The sequence below is a fragment of the Olea europaea genome, chromosome 15, assembly GCF_002742605.1.
Source record: "Olea europaea var. sylvestris chromosome 15, O_europaea_v1, whole genome shotgun sequence".
NCBI classification, from domain to species: Eukaryota; Viridiplantae; Streptophyta; class Magnoliopsida; order Lamiales; family Oleaceae; genus Olea; species Olea europaea.
The window spans coordinates 24,944,477-24,962,829 of NC_036251.1; the positions used below are offsets into that span (position 1 = coordinate 24,944,477).

An 18,353-nucleotide genomic window follows, 5' to 3' on the forward strand; every position below is an offset into this window, starting at 1 on the left:
AAAACACATGTTGTTAACATGGGTATTGTGGAAACATTTGATGTTTTTGGTTAGTGGGAGTTAATTATGAACCATATTTTGAGCTTGATCCCTTTGTGTGGTACGTAGACAACCCATATGTTTTCGGGTACAGCCAATTCTGATAATAAATTTTTTTTCACTATTCATGAACTATTTTGAGCATGCATTTGACTTATATCTCTTTTTTATGATATTATTGTGATATCGAGATATGACAGATAAAGACATAAGGTGAGTCTCTTTTAGAGACATGTGGCTTCATTTTGATCGAAAGTATTATGAGGACTGATATGGATTAGCACAGTTTTTTTATCACATTTGGTGTTAAATTTATACCATATACTACCACATTGGTTGAAGGATGGGGACCCGTGTCAATAAGGTTGTTGGTATTTGTAGCTGTGGAATAGTCTTACATCGCTTAATTGGTGTAATGATTTCCATGTTAGGTGTTAATATTCTTGTTGGACTGGATCATGTTACGTAAGGTGTCATCATTGGAGCTATACTTTTGTGGTCACCTACGTAGTCTAATCCGGGTGTTAAAACTTTGTTATAGCAATCAAATGCTAGCTCAAGTGGGAGAATGTTGGAATAATTCAATATGTGGGCTTTACATTCGATTGTAAATTTTACGGGTTAGATGTATGGCTCATAATGATATTTGTGTTTGGACCAAATTTATTAAGTGATCAATTGGGTTTTTAACACCTTAAGGGTTGTAATTAATATGATGTGGTAATTTTAAGTATGTGGGCCGAAAATAAACTCTAATTAGAATTCTAGTCGTAATGGGATGACTCAATTATTTCCTATATAAAGACTAAGTCCCCTCTCCTCTCCATGATTATTTTATTTAGCTTGCCCCATTGATAGCTAATACTTTGTGAGGAGCAAGGAGGGGAACATCTGACTGTTATTACAATTACAACTATTACTTATATCAACGATGGCTTCCGCAGGTATGAATTCGTTTTATTAATTTATTATATTGTGATTCTCGATTCTTAACATGATTGAAAATAAATATTAAAAATTGAGACTTTTAAAGACCTTTGGAGATTTAAAAAGTTTCGGTGTATTCAATTGAGATTTTTAAAGACTCTCTAAAAGTTTAAGTGTATTCAATAAACACTTTTATAGACTTTTAAAAAGTCTCTACAAGTCACGGGGTATTCAATTAAAACTTTTTAGGAGTCTCTACAAGTTTTGAGATATTTAATTGAGAATGACTTTCAGGGAATTTCTAATTTATTGGACTTTGAGAGACTTTTTGGTAGAAAATATAAATAGCAATCTCAAAAGAAAATCTCATCTCCATCGAGAGATTTCTCGCCTAAGCCGTATTCTTTTTTCCTCTATAGGGTTTTCTCCTTCAATTTCTTCCAATCATGTAATGATTTTCTTTGAGCTCTGTGTTTTTCTTCATTAATAGGTACATCTCTATCTCTCGTTTTCTGTTTGATTTATGGATAAACCCATCTCCAAAATTGCTATATTAAATTTTCTTTTCTGTTTCGTTGGTAAAATATCTGGTTATTTAGCAATGCGAGTAAAGGATTCGAGGCTTCTGAAAAAAATTAAAAGATTTGCAGAATGGGAATGCCTCTTGAGATTGATCGAGAGCCGTCCACGGAGTTGTGTTAGTCGTTGGGGCTATTTTTTGCACTTATAATTGAAGAGTGAGGAAAAGTGTGAACTGATACCCTGCCCTACCCTAAACCTATCTGCCACCCACGAGTTTTCCTTTCTTTACGTATGGGTCTGGTTTTGATCTAGGATTTATATAATCTAGGAATTTTTTTGGGGGAGCAAAATGAACTAAATAAGTAAATTTCTTGAGATATAATAGATGACACAGAAATATCAGGAATAAGGATCTGTGACTTTTTGATTGTTGGAAATTAGCTACTGTCCTAAGGAGCTGCATCCACAACCTGTTGTTGATTGTTTTAGTTATAATTCTCTTTAGGATTTAGTTAGGTGTTAAGGTCTTGAATTAATAAGTCTATGGATATCTATTTTGTTGTTTTCTGATTAACAAGTCTATGGCTATTTATAAGTCTCTTTAATTAGGATTCAAGGAATAAGGATCAATATTGTCACTATTTTGCTGTACTCATTTCAAATACATGTTTTACTGAAAGTCCAAGGAATAAACTGTCTAGAAAGTATGATAACCGATTCACTTGCTCCCGGAAGTCCAGTACAATTGTAGACTCCACAATGGGTAATATGAAGCAAAATCTAACTATAGAATCAGAAAACTATAATGTAAATGCTTTGGTAAAAAAATTACCCAACTTAACGACCAAGAGTCATCTCACTTTAAGAAGGAATAAGTTATTCTAATGAAGCATGTGTTCATACTGCTTTACTAGACATATTAGTTAAAAGCACAACTTAAAGACCTGTTTCTAAACCTTGTGAAGTAAGTACAAAAAAATAAGGAAGAAAGAAAAACATATCCAATGTCTATTACTTCCCAGACATGTAAAAAAATAATTTTGAAATACATATACCAATTTTGTCCATTATCCACCCCACATGCTCGCACACACAAAAGCAAGGGGAAAAGGACCCTTTGTATTGATTGCAGCAAATTCTATTGAATTTTGATGCAATTTTCTATACTTTTTATATCAATAAAATCATGATGTTTATCATTTTGTATTTGCCTAATTATTTGTTCTCTAATTATATGACACTAGTCTTAATGGAAGATTCAACACAAGGAAATGACAAGGTTCAAGGAAGATGTACTGAAAAATATGAGAAATGGACGTGAGAAGAAAGCAATGAGCTTTTAAAACTCATGGTTAATGCTGCCACGCGTGGTTGGTGTGACAGTAATGGTGTGTTGAGCAAGATAACTGTTGAAAAACATATACTTCCTTATCTTAACCAAAAACTTGGTGTTGAAAAGACCTATGCCCAATATAAAAGTCATATAAAATGGTTTAAAAAACAGTACAAGTATTCTAAGCTTATGCGTCATAACTCTAGGTTTGGATGGGATCATGTAATGAAGAAATTCACTGCTAGTGATGAACCATGGGGCGATTACTTTATGGTGAGCTTCATTTATTACTTAATTTAGAAAAATATGAAATTTGAGTTATTGGTTAGTGATGTCTATGTTTCATATATTAGCACTTATAATTATTTTTTCCTTTAATAGTCACATCCCGAAGATAAAAGTTATCGCACAGATACTTTTCCAGACTATGAAGATTTGAGAATTGCAGTTGGAAGTGGGATGGCTATTGGGACACACTCAATTGCATTAGGGGATGATACTGATGCAAGAACATTTCATACTGAAGAAAGAAGAGTCAGTGATGGTTTAATAGACGACTTCATGTATGATCCTAATACCGAGGCATTTATAGTAAACGACAAATAGGATCCTATAAGTTCAGAGCTTTCCCCATCAATTCGAAAACGAAGTAGAACAGAATTTGAAGCAAAATCTAGTTCATTTGAGCCCAAACTACTCAGCCAAACATGATAGACAAACTTGCTGGTACAGTTGACAAGATCACCCAACCAATTGAATCAATTGACACTAGAGAGCCTAATTGTTGGAACATTATCAAGGAAATCCCAAACTTGGACGAAGATGATCGTTTCAAGGTCCTTGATTTGCTTAATACAAAAGCAAAAAATTCTGAGTTCTTGAGCATGACGCCAGAAAAACGTTCTAAATGGATAACATTTAAATTAAATTGACGCTTTGTTTTTTGGACATGATTGGTAGTAATTTTTAAAGTTTTTGAATTGTTCTTAGATTTATTCATTGACTGTATTTTTTGATATTTTATGAATTTGATGATAATTGATTTGTCTTTACATGACATTGTTATTTTCTCTGTCTATGTATTTAATTTTTGTTCCTTCTATTTTTAGGTACTTCCGTATATATAATGTTTAATGTTAACATACATGAAGATCATGAAAAAGAGGTGGATGAGATTGAAGAAGATGACTATAAGGAAGCATTATATGAAACCATTCGGTATTTATGGATGGCAATTCAAGCAATTCTCTACATGATAAATGATTGTACAAATAATATGTGTTGTGCACATACTACACGTTCGCTAACTAGGCGACTAAAAACTAGATATGGATATGACTATATACATGAAATATTAAAGGAAGATCCAGAAAACTTTCGGCAAGTTTATAGAATGTATCCGGATATATTTTTAAAATTAAGCACTATCCTTAGAGAAAAAGGGTTCTTACGGGATACTAGGTATATTTGTATTGAAGAAATGCTTACAACATTCCTACTCATTGTTGGTCAAAATACTCGATATTGCTTGATTCGTCAAAATTTTGGCCGATCGCATTTCACTACCAGCCGAAGTTTCAACAAGATTTTACAGACATTAAACAAATTTGCAATAGATATAATGGTCAAACCGGGATCCGTTGTGCCAGAAAAAATAAGGGAAAGTACAAGATTTTACCTTTACTTTAAAGTAAGTGATGAAATAATATTTATTATAATTTTTGTTTTATGTTATTAATAGTGTTCTCATGATTTCTTTGTACTATTTTATTATTTTTAGGATTGTATTGGAGCCATTGATGATACCCATATTCCAGCAATGGTAACTGGACGTGATACAAGTAGTTATAGAAATCGTCATTGAACAATTTCTCAAAATGTTTTGGCTGCTTGTAACTTTGATTTGGAATTTATATATGTGATTAGTGGGTGGGAGGGGTCAGCACATGATTCTAAAGTGTTGAGTGATGTTTTGACAAGTAGAAATGGACTTAAAGTGCCACAAGGTACTACTTTATTATTTCCTTTTTTTTAAATCTTATTGTATCATAATTACTTGTTCATTTTACAAGTATTTTATGTCCAGGTAAATATTTTTTGGGAGACTGTGGATTTCCAAATCGATGTCAATTTTTAACTCCTTTTCGAAGTGCCCGTTATCATATTCAAGATTTTGCTGGTCAAGGTTGTGACCCTGAAAATACAAAAGAGTTGTTTAATCTTTGTCACGCTTCCTTGAGGAACGTAGTTGAGATGATATTTGGTATATTTAAATCAAGATTCACAATTTTCAAAATAGATCCTCCATTTTCAGATCGTACACAAGCGGAACTCGTATTAGTTCGTGTAGGATTACACAATTTTCTCTGTAAAGAGTGTCGTTCCGATGAATTTTCAATTGAACCTGATAACGAAGATTCTTCATCTTTTTCGATTAATGAGGGGGAAGACTTTGGACCATTTTTTGAGAGTCAATAACAAGAAAGAGAGAATACTAATGCATGGAGGCGTCTCTAGCAGCTGACATGTGGAATGATGTTGGAAATGTTTGATTTTTTAATTTTTTTTTTGTTGATAATTACTAAAATATTATTACTTTTTTTTAATATTTTGACTATTTGTTAATCTACTCGACATAACTTGAATTATTTTTTTCGGAAAAAGATTGTCATGAAAAATAGGATTTATTACTTTACATTTTCAATTATATGAGTTGTGGACGATTTGAATATATAAGAAGTTGTTTAACATATTACATTATATATGTTTAATATTTTTAAAAAAAAATAAAAAGTCTCTAGTAAAAGTCTACACAAATTCATAAGAAACTTTTACTAATTCTTACCAAATTCATAAAAATCACTTAAAAGTTCACAAAATTCACAAAAGTCACCCACTTTAAAAAGTCTCAATTGAATACACACCCTAAATAACATTTTTCAAACGTTAATTACCATGAAAATATCGCCTGAGTGTGGGTATGTGTGTGTTACAAACACAAATATTAAAAAATCCGAATAAATTCATTTAATTTACCAACTTTTATTGGGTATTGTGTCCCCCCACGCCCCCGCCTTCTTTTTGAACCACCAAGGTGTAGAGCGTGACTTGATATTGTTGACTTTGCTGCCAGGACTTACGTTTATGAGTCACAATTTGTGGAGTGTTTCAATTTGCGTGGGACGTGTATTTTACTATTTTCCTATTCCACGTGTCCTACAAATCTTTAATTGATCCCTAACCCTCTATCTTTCAGCTTCTCATCAAACAACCCTGCATCCAAGTAATATATATTTCAGTTTTTCTTCTCATCTCGAAGAGATATCGATTAACCACAAACTTTCTTCTCTTCAACGAACAATGGATACACATACACCGGTGCTCTCCTCGTTCTCCTCTTCAGATCCTTCGTTCAAGTTGAAAAAATCCTCGTATCCTTTTTTCGGTCAAGCCTCTAACACCTCTTCCAAAGTGGATGATTCAGGTATTTTTAGGATAATACTTAAATTCCATTTTTGATTAAGATGTGTATAGACTGTTGTGATGGAATTTTTATTTTATTTTTTTCGTTTTTCAAAAGAAAAATAAGTTGTTGATGTCCCCTGACTTTTCATGCGAGTTGCATTTTGATCTCCAACCTACCATAAGGTGCATTTCTATTCCCAACATTGTTGCTGGATTGTTAGAGAAACTGCCCTGGCTGGTAAGTTGGGACTAAAATGTAACTCTTGTAAAAAATTGAGGACTATTATGCTATTTTCTCTTAGTCCTTTTGATTAATGCTATTGATTATTCCTTTTGATCAATGCTATTGATCACCTCGTGCTAACGACTATGAATTGCATTATTTTTTGGAAATTATTCTCTACTATGTTCTATCGGATATTTTACAGATATAATCGACGACTTTTATCTCTTTGTATGTGTATGTCGTAGAATTGAGAAAATTTTTGGAACTGAAAGAGTTTCAGCATCCTTGGATCCAATCACTGGTGTCGAATGAAAAGATGTTAAGATTCCGCCCGAATTAAATCTATCTGTTCTGGTTTTCGCACCTACTATATACGACATTCATTTGGATTGATAAATAAATAAATATTATTTCTATGTAAAAGAAATATTTATTTGTTGAATCAATAAATAAATATTATTAATGTTACTTTATGACTATTTTAGTCTAATTTTCATGTCCTAACATTGGTTTACTAATTAAAAGCCTTAAAACGATTAAATTTTTAGCATTTAAACCATCGCCCAATGGCAACTATGTGATAAAAAACCACACCACCATGAATATGTATCAATTCTGACTATTTAACAGTTAAACTAACAGAAAAGGACCTCGATGCTAAAATCACGAGATATTAGAGAGCAAGATGCTAAAAATGAAAGAACACGGGGCTCGAACTAAAAAATTTCCGAAACAGTGTGTTGAAGTTTAATTATAAATATTACTTACAATTAATACCCATTGAAAAATGAATATAGGAGGTTCCATTAAGCTATGTTTAGCAATAGTTGTTCTAATCACATAATATTTAATTATTTTTTAACTTTTTTGTTAAATAGATTCTTTGCAAGAATTTCGTTTCAGTGTATTGAAGTCAATAGACTGATAAACTTCGTTGAACCAATGTGTCTATCTATTCGAATAGTTATGTTAATTAATTCAATCTTAAGCAAAAATGAATATGAAGGAACAATGTCAGCTTCGAGTGAATCTTTCATGGTCCTCTGATCTCTCTCATTTCATTATCACAACATATTTAGAAATGACAAGATCATTTAGATTTTCCTTCATAAATATTTTCCACGAATCATGTTTTTGACAAGTCATTTGTTTGCCTCATGTTGAAATGAATATTTACCTTCAGTGCCACCACTTACACGTTTATGAATTACCGGGGCGGAGCCAGAAAAAAATGAAGGGGTGGGCTATAATTTATAAAAATTTTAATGAACTCACGTTAGATAAGATGCTCAAAATAAGTAAATTTTTTACTTAAAAGTATGAATAAGTAACATGTGAAAATATACATAGAAAAATTTAATTACATTTAAGCCTAATCAAACGTAGCTCTCTTACGGTATAAATAAGTCATTTATTTTTACTTTAATAAAAAATGATTTATTATAAAATTTATTTATTTAATTGGAATGAACCTTTTAAACTTGGTCAAATATAGATGAAATAAAGTACCTAACTTGATAATGAATTTTTCGTATTTGCACAAATGTGACTTAGATGAATGTGTAATTACACGTAGAGTATTTAACTAAATTTGGAATATTTATTATTGGACTAGGGTAGAAAATTAATTGGGCTAAAGTAGAATGTTCAACTAAATTTGGACGATTTATCATTAGACTAGGATAGTAGATTAAGTTAACTGGCTAAAGTAGAATTTGAGATAAACATATACATATATTTTTTATTAGGAAATTTTCATAAATAAGATTTTAAGTATTACACATTTCAAAATCAAGAAAATAAGTTTCAAACTTCTAAAATTAGATTTTTATTAAAATTTATTTATGATTTAGTTAATTAATTAATTTATTAATTAAGTATATTTATGTCACAGATCTATACAATTTAGTCACAAATTAACGATTTAATTAGTCACTTATTATTTTTTTGTCACAAATCAAAAATTTTATGTTACAATTCAAAAATTTTATAGCTCACAGTTTGTCCATCGGTCACAAATCAAAAAATTTACAAGCCACGACTTATTCATTAGTCACAAATCACAAATATTACAAGTTACAACTTATTATACAGTTACAAATTATCAAATTATCAAGTCACAAATTAAAATTTTTTTAAGTCACAGATTATTTCTTGGTCATAATTTATATTTTTTTATTGATCACATATTATTTGTTGATTATATATTAACCAATTTAATGATCAAAGTCAATCAAATAATTTGTGACCACCACCAACACTTGCGACCACCATCTCACCGCTACTTCCAACAACACCACCATCACGATCACCGTCGCCAAAACCACAACCACCATCGTACCCATCACCACCAACACAAACACCACAACATCATCACCAACAATCACCACGATCGGATCAAAACAATTGCCAACAAAAACTACGACAACCACCACTATTCTATCTCCACCACCAACCACCACCTCCATCGCCGCCAAAAACCACCATGATCGTCGCCACAAAAACACCAACAATATCCAACCCACAACCTCACCAATGCTGCCCACTGCCAACACGAGCAATTTCATCGCTGCCAAAAATTACCACGACTACAACCACTAAATACACCAAATCATCCATGAAAAAAATACACCAACAATACCCGCTGCCAGAAACCACTAAATCACCACCAAATACACCCAAAAATACACCACCACACAACCTCGTGCATCACCCATGAAAAAATTTCCCAAACCAGTTGTCACTGCCCCCGCATAATACAGTCCACAACCAGCGTTGCTGCAAGTCGTGCAACCGTGCAGCGTCGCTGTCGCTGTGAGCCGTGGCAGCGATGTCCCCACTAGTTTAAAACAAGATCTAAAAGATAAGCGGAAAATGTTAGTGAGGCGGTTCGCGTGGTACTGGCGCCAAAGATAGGAAGGTAGTGGTTCCGACGCCTGTTGCAGCAATAGGCGGTGCATCTGATGTCGCAAACGCAACTTGGATGCGTGGAGGGAGACACGAGCACCTTCATCGCCAGCGATGCTGATCTTATAAATGCCATTGGACTTGTGGAGGGAGAGTGGGATCTAGTGCCTTGGGCAGTATATCAGGGTTTGGGATTTTATTTTTATTTTTTTTAATAAAAATATTGATTAAAATAAAATTTTTGATTTTTGAATTGTGAAACTTTCAATCTGATTTTAGAATGTTGAATTTTTAAGATAGGTTATTGTGTAATTTCCACTTTTTTATTTCTTTACAATAGGCTTTCATTCCTGTCCGCCACATCTGCCCATGTGAATCACAATATAATTTAGATTTTATTTAATCACCCAATAACCAATATTTTTCACAACTAAGATAAAAAAAATAATTACAATCCATGTGCACATCTATATTTTAAGGGATTTTGCAGTTTGACATTTTTTCCTCATCTGTTACCATAATATGTGTTTAGTAATTACAAGATAATCACTCAACAAATATCCTTTGCTACCACGGTATACATTAAGGACTCACTAGATAATTTAGATTTTATTTTTTTCACTTAACAAATACAATTTAGAAACCAATAGAAATCAATATTTTCAAGAAAAGAGAATAATCTCAATTCATGTGCACATCTATATTGTTAAGTGATAACTCGAGTTGACATTTTTTTATTTTTTTTTGGTTACATCCTTTGCTAAATAATTCGAATCCATGTGCACGTCTGTATTTTAATGAGTTAATGTCTCAATGGCCACTAAATTTATGTATGTGTCTTCGATTACTCACTAATATTTAAGACGTCGAGTTTTGTTCACTAAATTTATCCAAACGTTAAATGTTATTCACTTGCATAACATCTATTACAAACCTTTAACGGAATTAATGTCGTGGCTAAAAGAATGCACACGTGTTACTCCGTCACACGGTTAACAAATTACCACATAAATTTTGGAAAACGTCTTCAATTGCTTATTAAACTTGAAAATTTTGAAAAATATCTTCAATTGCTCACTAAATTTTGAAAAACGTCTTCAATTGTTCACTGAACTTTGAGGTAATTTAATTTTGACGACTAAAAATTTAAAGTTTTTTTCCATTGCTGAATAAGCATTGGAAACGTCTTCGATTGCTTACTAAATTTTAAAAAACGTCTTTGATTGCTCATTAAACGTTGGAAACGTATTCGATTGCTCACTAAACTTTAAGAAAAGTATTTGATTACTCACTGAAGTTTGAGGTTATTGAATTTTAATTAAATTTATTGTGTATTTCGTTCCAAAATTCAGATTTCATTTTAATTTAATATTAACAATAAAATATATAATAAATTTTAAATTTTCAAATGATGAAAATAACTTAAAATTCTACCAAAAAATATGTTAAAACGACAACTGTGTAATTGAATAATCATATCTCATGGGATCGATAATTCGGACTTATTTGTCCACATTTTTACTTTTATGCAATTTGTTCGCTTGGGATACATTTTTTAATGAACAACAAGTGGACATCATTTTCATAAGTTTAGTTGGCAAAATTCGACCATCTCAGATTTCAATGAGTAATCAAAGACATTTTATCAAAATTTAGTTAGTAATTGAAGGCGTTTTCAAAATTTAGTGAACAATGAAAAACGTTTTAAATTTTTAGAGGTCAAAATTCGACCACCTTAGCAATTGAAGAACGTTTTCAAAGTTCAGTGAGCAATCGAGTGACGGAGCATCATATATACATTTCGTTAGCCACATCCCCAATTTTGTTAAAGATCTGTAATGGATGCTATACAAGTGAGTAACATCTAACATTTGGATAAGTTTAATGGTCAAAACTGAACATCTTAAACTTCAGTAAGCAATCGAATATATAAATTCAATGACCACTAAGACAATTAACTCTATTTTAATGGATAACTACAGTTGATATTATTTCTTTTCCCACCACTTGCACATCAAGAAAGGAAAAAGCTATTCAAATAGGGCCGACGTGGTCCTATTCGTCTAGCACGGCTCAATCTAGAAATCTTAAGGTATTTATGTTATATTTAATAAATATTATTTTCAACAAAAGAGACAAAAATTAAATCTCAATCTATGTTTATATGTATATTGTAAGTGATAATTGCCGTTAACATTGTTTCCTCCTTTTGCTAAATAATCTCAATCCATGTTCCATCTCGACAGATATAAGAATTACAAGGTAATTTAATTTAATTTTTAAGTCATTCAATAAACATTATCTTTCAAAATGAAATTAAAAATAATTTCAATCAATGTATAGGAAGTCACTTGTCTGCATCTATATTGGAAGGACTAAATGCACTACTGACCCAACTTATTGTGCAAGTAAAAAATATTCACTTGTCCTTGAAGTTGGAAGGCAACATTTATGTTGAAAGACAAGTTATTCTATGGAGGCAAAGTTATAGTGCGCTTTGTCACCCCCTCCGGGGGTCCTGTGCACTCGTCATAAAGGGAAGTCTACATGGAGGATAATCGCATCCCGAATGTCCGACCCAACTGTGTATAAGCTATGATCGCCTCTGAATTTACCTGGGTGGTGAATCAAGGGGAAAGACTGTCACTCTTCAGGATTAGTCAGGCGAAACTTGGACACCTGAGTTATCAACAAAAATAAAATAAAAAAATATTCGCTTGCACCAATTTCGGGAAAGGAACGTATTTATACTTTTTGTCCTTTTAAGCTAAGAATCACTAAGAAAGGAAATACATAGTTCCAAGCAAAGAATTATTAGAAGAAAACATTTATTTATTTTTTTCTCAAAACCATCACATTATTTACCCATTAAACTTTATAAAATTAAGTCGTTGATTCTTAACTTGACTTCAATACCAAATTTTTGAAACGAAAGTCACAAGAGTATTTCACAATGACTTCGAGGGTTTTAGTTATTATATATCAATTATGTAAATAAATATAGTAGAGCAACTTTCTCCATTTTAAAACCGAAGACCAATTTGTTACTAAAACCTTAAACTGGAGACTTATTTACAGATATTGGAGTACTTCAATTTCCATGGGATCAAGCGGTGGCGAATCCAGCAACGAAGTTCAGCTAGGGCGGAGCCGCGAAACTTGACCGTTGACCGTTGACCATCAACAATCATAATAGCCCAATCATTTAAGCAAACTGTACAGTCATTTTAAATTCATTTAATCAAACTGTACCGATATATTATTAATTTTATTTTATTAAAAATATAAGCAGCAAGAAAAAACTTCGATGCCTTTTTTCTGAAACTCTTCTTTTCCTTCCACCAAATTTACAATTGCATTGTCGCCTCACAAAGTTCAATGATACTTCCAATTGCCAAATATCCAACTTCATGATGGAAATATATGAACAAAATATTTCATTATTTATCCAATCCTCTTTTGAGTTTTGACTTTTGAGTATCACAGATTCACAAAAAAATTAACAAAACCAAATTAGTTTCTTTATATGTATCCACCTAATCTCTAAACTTTATTGTAACCTTGGTTTCAAACATCCAAAATCCAGATAATCAAGTCATTTTCACTATTATATACCCTCGAGTAAGCAAGAAATTAAGTAGCAAATCACATTGAAGTGGAGGCTCTATTCACAAAACCCAAATCCCAAAACCTTCAAAAGCACCGCAAAATTCAAAACCTGAAATCAACAAAACAATACATTACATTGATAGCATAGATTAGACTATTTAAAGACCAAAAAAAAAAAAAAAGAGTTAAAATCTTGTCTATTAGTTCATTTAAAAAACAAGTGAGGTACCTTATTGAACTTGTTCTGAACCAGCGAACATATCCACAACGCCAGAAATCTGTCTTTCAAGATTCCACAAAACTATACAGAGAGATGCATGAATCAAATATAACCCACAAAAAAGAATCTTTTCCTCCATGAAAAGGGAAGGAAAGAAAAAAAAAAATGCTTACAATAACAGGAACAAAACTAGAAAAAGAAAAGGGAAACAAGTCTGCAAAAGTGTTGTTTCATTTATTACATTATTATCGTTTACGAACACTGTGGTCCACCATAGCACTGTAAAAACAGTTAAAAGTAACAATAAATAAAAATCAAGTAAAATTAAGCACATACTGGGATTTTCCCGCCAGATCCGCTACGGATTAGCACTTCCCACTTCGCAAGCGCTACGCAGCTGGAATGGAAATCTAGAAATTGAAGGGTTTGCAACGTTTGTTTGCACATTACATCTTTGTTGCCGGTTTCAAATTGAGTTTGGGTTGGAGGAAATATTAAATACCATGGATGGACTCAATTCCCACTATTGGGCTAATGTTTTAAAACAAAAATAGGCCCAATTTAGTTACACTCATCAGATCAGCCCAAAGAAAAAAAAAATTGAAACTCTTCTTCTCCAATGGTCCCTTCCGTCTCTGCAACTTCGTCTTCCCCCCGGCGGTCTCTGCAACGTCCAGTCTTCCACCCGACGGTCTTGGCAGCTACTGAAGACTCCGGCGGATCCAGCTAGGACGGCCGCCCTAGCTCGCCAGTACCTGAATCCGCCCCCCGGGATCAAGGGATGTGTATTCTAATATTTTTCCAATTGATTAATGGTATTTAGCACCACTAATATTAAACATTAGTTTAGGTGACACTAGACATCATTTTAATGAAAGATAGAATTAAATAAAATATGTAATTTCACCATTAATTGAACATATTGCATAATGTCACATAAATTGGTGCTCCAGCCCTATTAATGCTAAGTAATATTATTCTTTTCAATCTTTTAAGCGATCCCTGGCCCCCCAACCCCCACCTCAAATCAATGCATATAATCCCCTAGCCCCTCCAAATTATATATATCAAGGCTTTCTTGTCTTGTCATCTCAAAGAGAGATCAACCAACGGCAAATTTTCTTCTCTTCAGCCAACAATGGGGACACCAATGCACACCTCCTCCTCTTCTTCGGATCCTTCGTTCCAACTGAAAATACCCTCGTATCCTTTCTTTGGTCAAGCCTCTAACACCTCTTTCGAAGTGGACGATCCAGGTAATTTTAGTACTATATTAGAATTACATTTTATAGTTAGCTAAAATTAAAATTAATAGTGGTGGTCCCTAACTTTTCATATGAGTTACATTTTGATTTCAGACCTACCAAAAGGCGCATTTTTATGCCCAACTTTGTTGCCGTATTGTTTTAAAAAATGCTCTGCTTCGTAGATAGGGACTAAAATGTAACTCGTGTAGATGGTTGAGGACTATTATGCGAATTTCCCTTATTCTTTTTTGGATAAAACCCCCTGTCCCGGCTTGGGGACAGGGATAAAAACGGGGCACCACCCTGTCCCCAAGCCGGCACGCTCCTATTATTATTATTATTTGTAAATTATCTTCTAATTCGCACTGCCATAAATCCCACAGACAGACTCTACGACATTTCTCCCTTCGTACGTGTATACAAATGTGGTAGAGTTGAGAGATTTTTTGGAACTGAAAGAGTTTCAGCATCCTTGGATCCAACCACTGGTGTCGAATCGAAAGATATTGAGATTCAGCCTGATTTGACTGTCTCTGTTCGAATTTTCACGCCTCCTAGACACATCAACTATTTCAATCGCAGACGTCCTCTTTTGATCTACATCCATGGTGGTGGGTTTGTCACGGAATCTGCCTTCTCGCCAACATACCAGAGGTTTTTGAACGAACTTGTAGCCGAATCTAAGGTAGTCGCAGTGTCAATTGAGTACAGATTGGCTCCGGAAAACCTACTCCCAATTGCTTATGAAGACTCATGGCTTGCACTCAATTGGGTTGCTTCTCACTTTGAGGGTAATGGGGATGAGATTTGGCTTAACGAGAATGTTGATTTTGAAAGTGTCTATTTGGGTGGAGATAGTGCTGGTGCCAACATTGTGCACAATATGGCTATGCGGGTCGGGTTGGAAAGTGATAAATTCCCCATAAAACTCAGTGGTGCTTTCCTAAACTGTCCACATTTCTTGGGGAAGGATCCAATTGGGAGTGAAGCTGAAGACGATAAAATGAAAAATATATATCAAAGACTTTGGCTTCATATGTATCCGGACAGTGAAGGATTGGATGACCCGTCGGTTAACCCGGCTATGGATCCAAGACTTTCAAGCCTTGGTTGCAAAAGGATGTTGATTTTTGTTGCTGAGTTAGATTCGTTGAGAGATAGAGGATATTTTTATCAGAAATCATTGTCACAGAGTAATTGGATGGGCGATGCAGTTATTGAAGAGAATGAGGGGGAAGGCCACGTTTTCAATTTGATTTGTCCCGAAAACCCCAAGGCTATTGAGATGATGAAAAAAATTGCTGCTTTCCTCCAGACGAACAGAACTCTTTAAATCAAGGTTTATAATTATGTGCCTGACTGCTATGGGCTACCTAAATAATCTTTATTTGAAAAATACTACATGTACATTTCAAGGGCACGTAGCCTAGACTATTATGGCTACATAAATAATTTTTATTTGAACGATGCTATATGTACAGGGACACGTCGGTCCTGTACGTGCAGCACTTTTGTTTTTATCTTTATGTAAAATAGTGTTGGCACTATGTGTTATTAAACTCTTGTTTGATGGTCATTATTGAAAAAATAATAATGATAATGATTTGAATAAAATTCTTTAGAGAATGTGTGATTAATGAGTAAGAAAGAAATTTAGATTTATGTGTAAAATATTTTATTATATAAGTGTGGTTAAATTTGAATATGGGAATTAAAGAGTTTTATTTTAAAGAGAGACAAATACGAGCTAAATGAAACGTGCAATTAAACGATTTTTATAATTTCACATTGAATTGAGCATATTATATAATGTCACATAGATTGATGATTAATAGGGATGAAAAAATATTCGTCAAATCCGATACTCGCCAAGACCCACCCCGAACGGGGCGAGTACGGGTAACGGAGTCCTCGCCCCTCTCCGTCCCATTTACGGGTTTTTTTTTTAATTATTATTTAAGAACTCAATACTTTAAACTCTTGTTTGATTCCTTTTTTTTTTTTTTTTTTTTTTTTAAAAAAAAAAAAAAAAAAAAAAAAAAATTTTTTTTTTTTTTTTTTTTTTTTTTTTTTTTTTAAAACAAATACATTTCTTTATTTTCTTTTAAGCTCTTGTTTGATTCCCATTATTTTTAAAGTACGTTTCTCTCTTATTTTTTTTCAACCACACATTCTTTAACAAAATAATATTACACGTAAATTTAAAAAAATTTCTTATTTTTTAACCACACATTTTTTATCAATATACTATTTTAAAATACGTCATTGGAAAATAATAGGGCTCAAACAGGCCCAAATAGAAAAACTTCACGAAATATTATAGATTCTAATAGAATATGATAATTAAAATTATTTAAGGAATATGATAATCAATAAAAACCTTAGTTTACCAAATATATTCGAATAATTCAATTTTTAAAAATAAATTAATTAATTAAAAATTTTAATAATTATATTATTGTTTCACTTGAATGAATGGAGATATTAAAATGAATTATCAAAACAAAAGGGGGTCCGTAAACGGGGCAACCGTCCCGCCCGACCTTAAAAGGGTAACGAATGGGTACGAGGAGGGAAACTGCTCCACGGGAGGGGAAGCCCTCCCCATTACCATCCTTAGGCACTATTGATATTAGATTGCATCTTTCTTAAAAATAAAGAATTTATAATTTCAAAAACAAGTTAACTCCATTCTACATTTTTTACGATCATAAAGTAATAAGAGAAAATGAAAGGAAAAAATAAAAAAAATAAAAGGACAAGAAGCTAGCAAAATGACTTAGTGCATGTTCGGTAGTAATTATGAGAATTAATTTTTTTATCCTTAGAAAGAAAAAGTGGGTCCCATCTGTGAGTGAAGAAGTCAAAAATGACGGCTGACCATATTAAATAACGATAAAAAAATTGATTGTTTGGATCGAAAAATTAGAACCAAACGGGGGTTTAATGTTCTACTAGAAAAAGTTAAACAGGTAATTGATGCAATACCGCTAACATTTGCCTATTTTATGGAATACCTCCTAATATATATTTTTTCTTTTTTTGTGGAAATTACACCAGGTATCAACTTTTGGCTTTTCATTTACAAAAACGTCAATTTTTTAAAGTCTTTACAAAATTGTCAATTTATGACATTTTTGCCCCTTTAGATAATTCAAATACTCTTCATATCTTTCATTAAATATAGATTTGATTAGATGAAAAAATAGTACAAAATTTTTTAAAACATCACATCTCTCATCTCACTACTCAATTGTTGACAATTTATCTTCTAATTAATGAAAAAATTGATGGAGATTTTCATTTTCCTCTCCAACCGACTCTAGCTCTCCTTTCTTCTAACTTCTTGTTTCTCTGCTCTATCCGGACCGATGACGACGATGGCCACTCCCTTAGATAGTTAGGCTACTTTTCTTTCCTTTACTCTTCACTCATTCACAAATCAAAACTTGCCGGCCCTTTTTTCAACCCGAACCGTACTACTACTATGTCATGTTCGCCATCTGTGCGATAGTGTCTTACTCGCACCTCCGGCCAACTACCTACTCCCAATAAGGGAGAAGTGAAGATTGTTTGTCTAGCTCTTCAACTTTCTTTAAATCTACAGAATCGAAAGGAAAAGGCAAAAATGGTGACGTCCAAATTGGGTTTTCTTTTCATGTGTGATATTTTAGCTTTTTACACAATTGATTTTAGGTATGTGGTATGTTTGCATGTGCATAATTTTGTTTTTCAAATTTTGATTTGTTTCTGGATTTTTAGATGTGCACATTTTGCGATATATGATGGACATGGAGGTTGGTTAGCTGTAAAGTACATCGAGAAGCATCTTCACGTTAATGTTCTTTCAATGGGCTT

At 32.8% G+C, this 18,353-nt stretch overlaps 2 protein-coding genes and 1 pseudogene across 4 annotated transcripts; all 3 read left to right on the forward strand.

Moving 5' to 3' along the window:
• The first annotated feature begins 1,347 nt into the window (after positions 1-1,347).
• LOC111410600 (uncharacterized protein At2g29880-like) lies at positions 1,348-4,963 on the forward strand. 3 transcript variants are annotated; one of them, XM_023041024.1, is made up of 3 exons: positions 1,348-1,456; positions 3,028-3,094; positions 3,203-3,878. In XM_023041024.1, exons 2-3 carry the CDS (start codon positions 3,047-3,049, stop codon positions 3,425-3,427), a joined length of 273 nt encoding a protein of 90 aa, XP_022896792.1. In that variant the 5' UTR covers positions 1,348-1,456; positions 3,028-3,046; the 3' UTR covers positions 3,428-3,878. The 3 variants fall into 3 exon arrangements, with proteins under 3 accessions (XP_022896792.1, XP_022896790.1, XP_022896791.1); XM_023041022.1 differs by lacking the exons at positions 3,028-3,094; positions 3,203-3,878 and adding exons at positions 3,931-4,511; positions 4,602-4,963 and having other exon boundaries at positions 1,354-1,456; XM_023041023.1 differs by lacking the exon at positions 1,348-1,456 and having other exon boundaries at positions 2,227-3,094.
• Positions 4,689-5,373, forward strand: LOC111411434 (annotated as a pseudogene).
• An 8,962-nt stretch (positions 5,374-14,335) lies between these two features.
• Positions 14,336-16,060, forward strand: LOC111411049 (probable carboxylesterase 12). Its single transcript, XM_023041623.1, has 2 exons — positions 14,336-14,504; positions 14,879-16,060. Exons 1-2 carry the CDS (start codon positions 14,387-14,389, stop codon positions 15,826-15,828), a joined length of 1,068 nt encoding a protein of 355 aa, XP_022897391.1. The 5' UTR covers positions 14,336-14,386; the 3' UTR covers positions 15,829-16,060.
• The last annotated feature ends 2,293 nt before the right edge of the window (positions 16,061-18,353 follow it).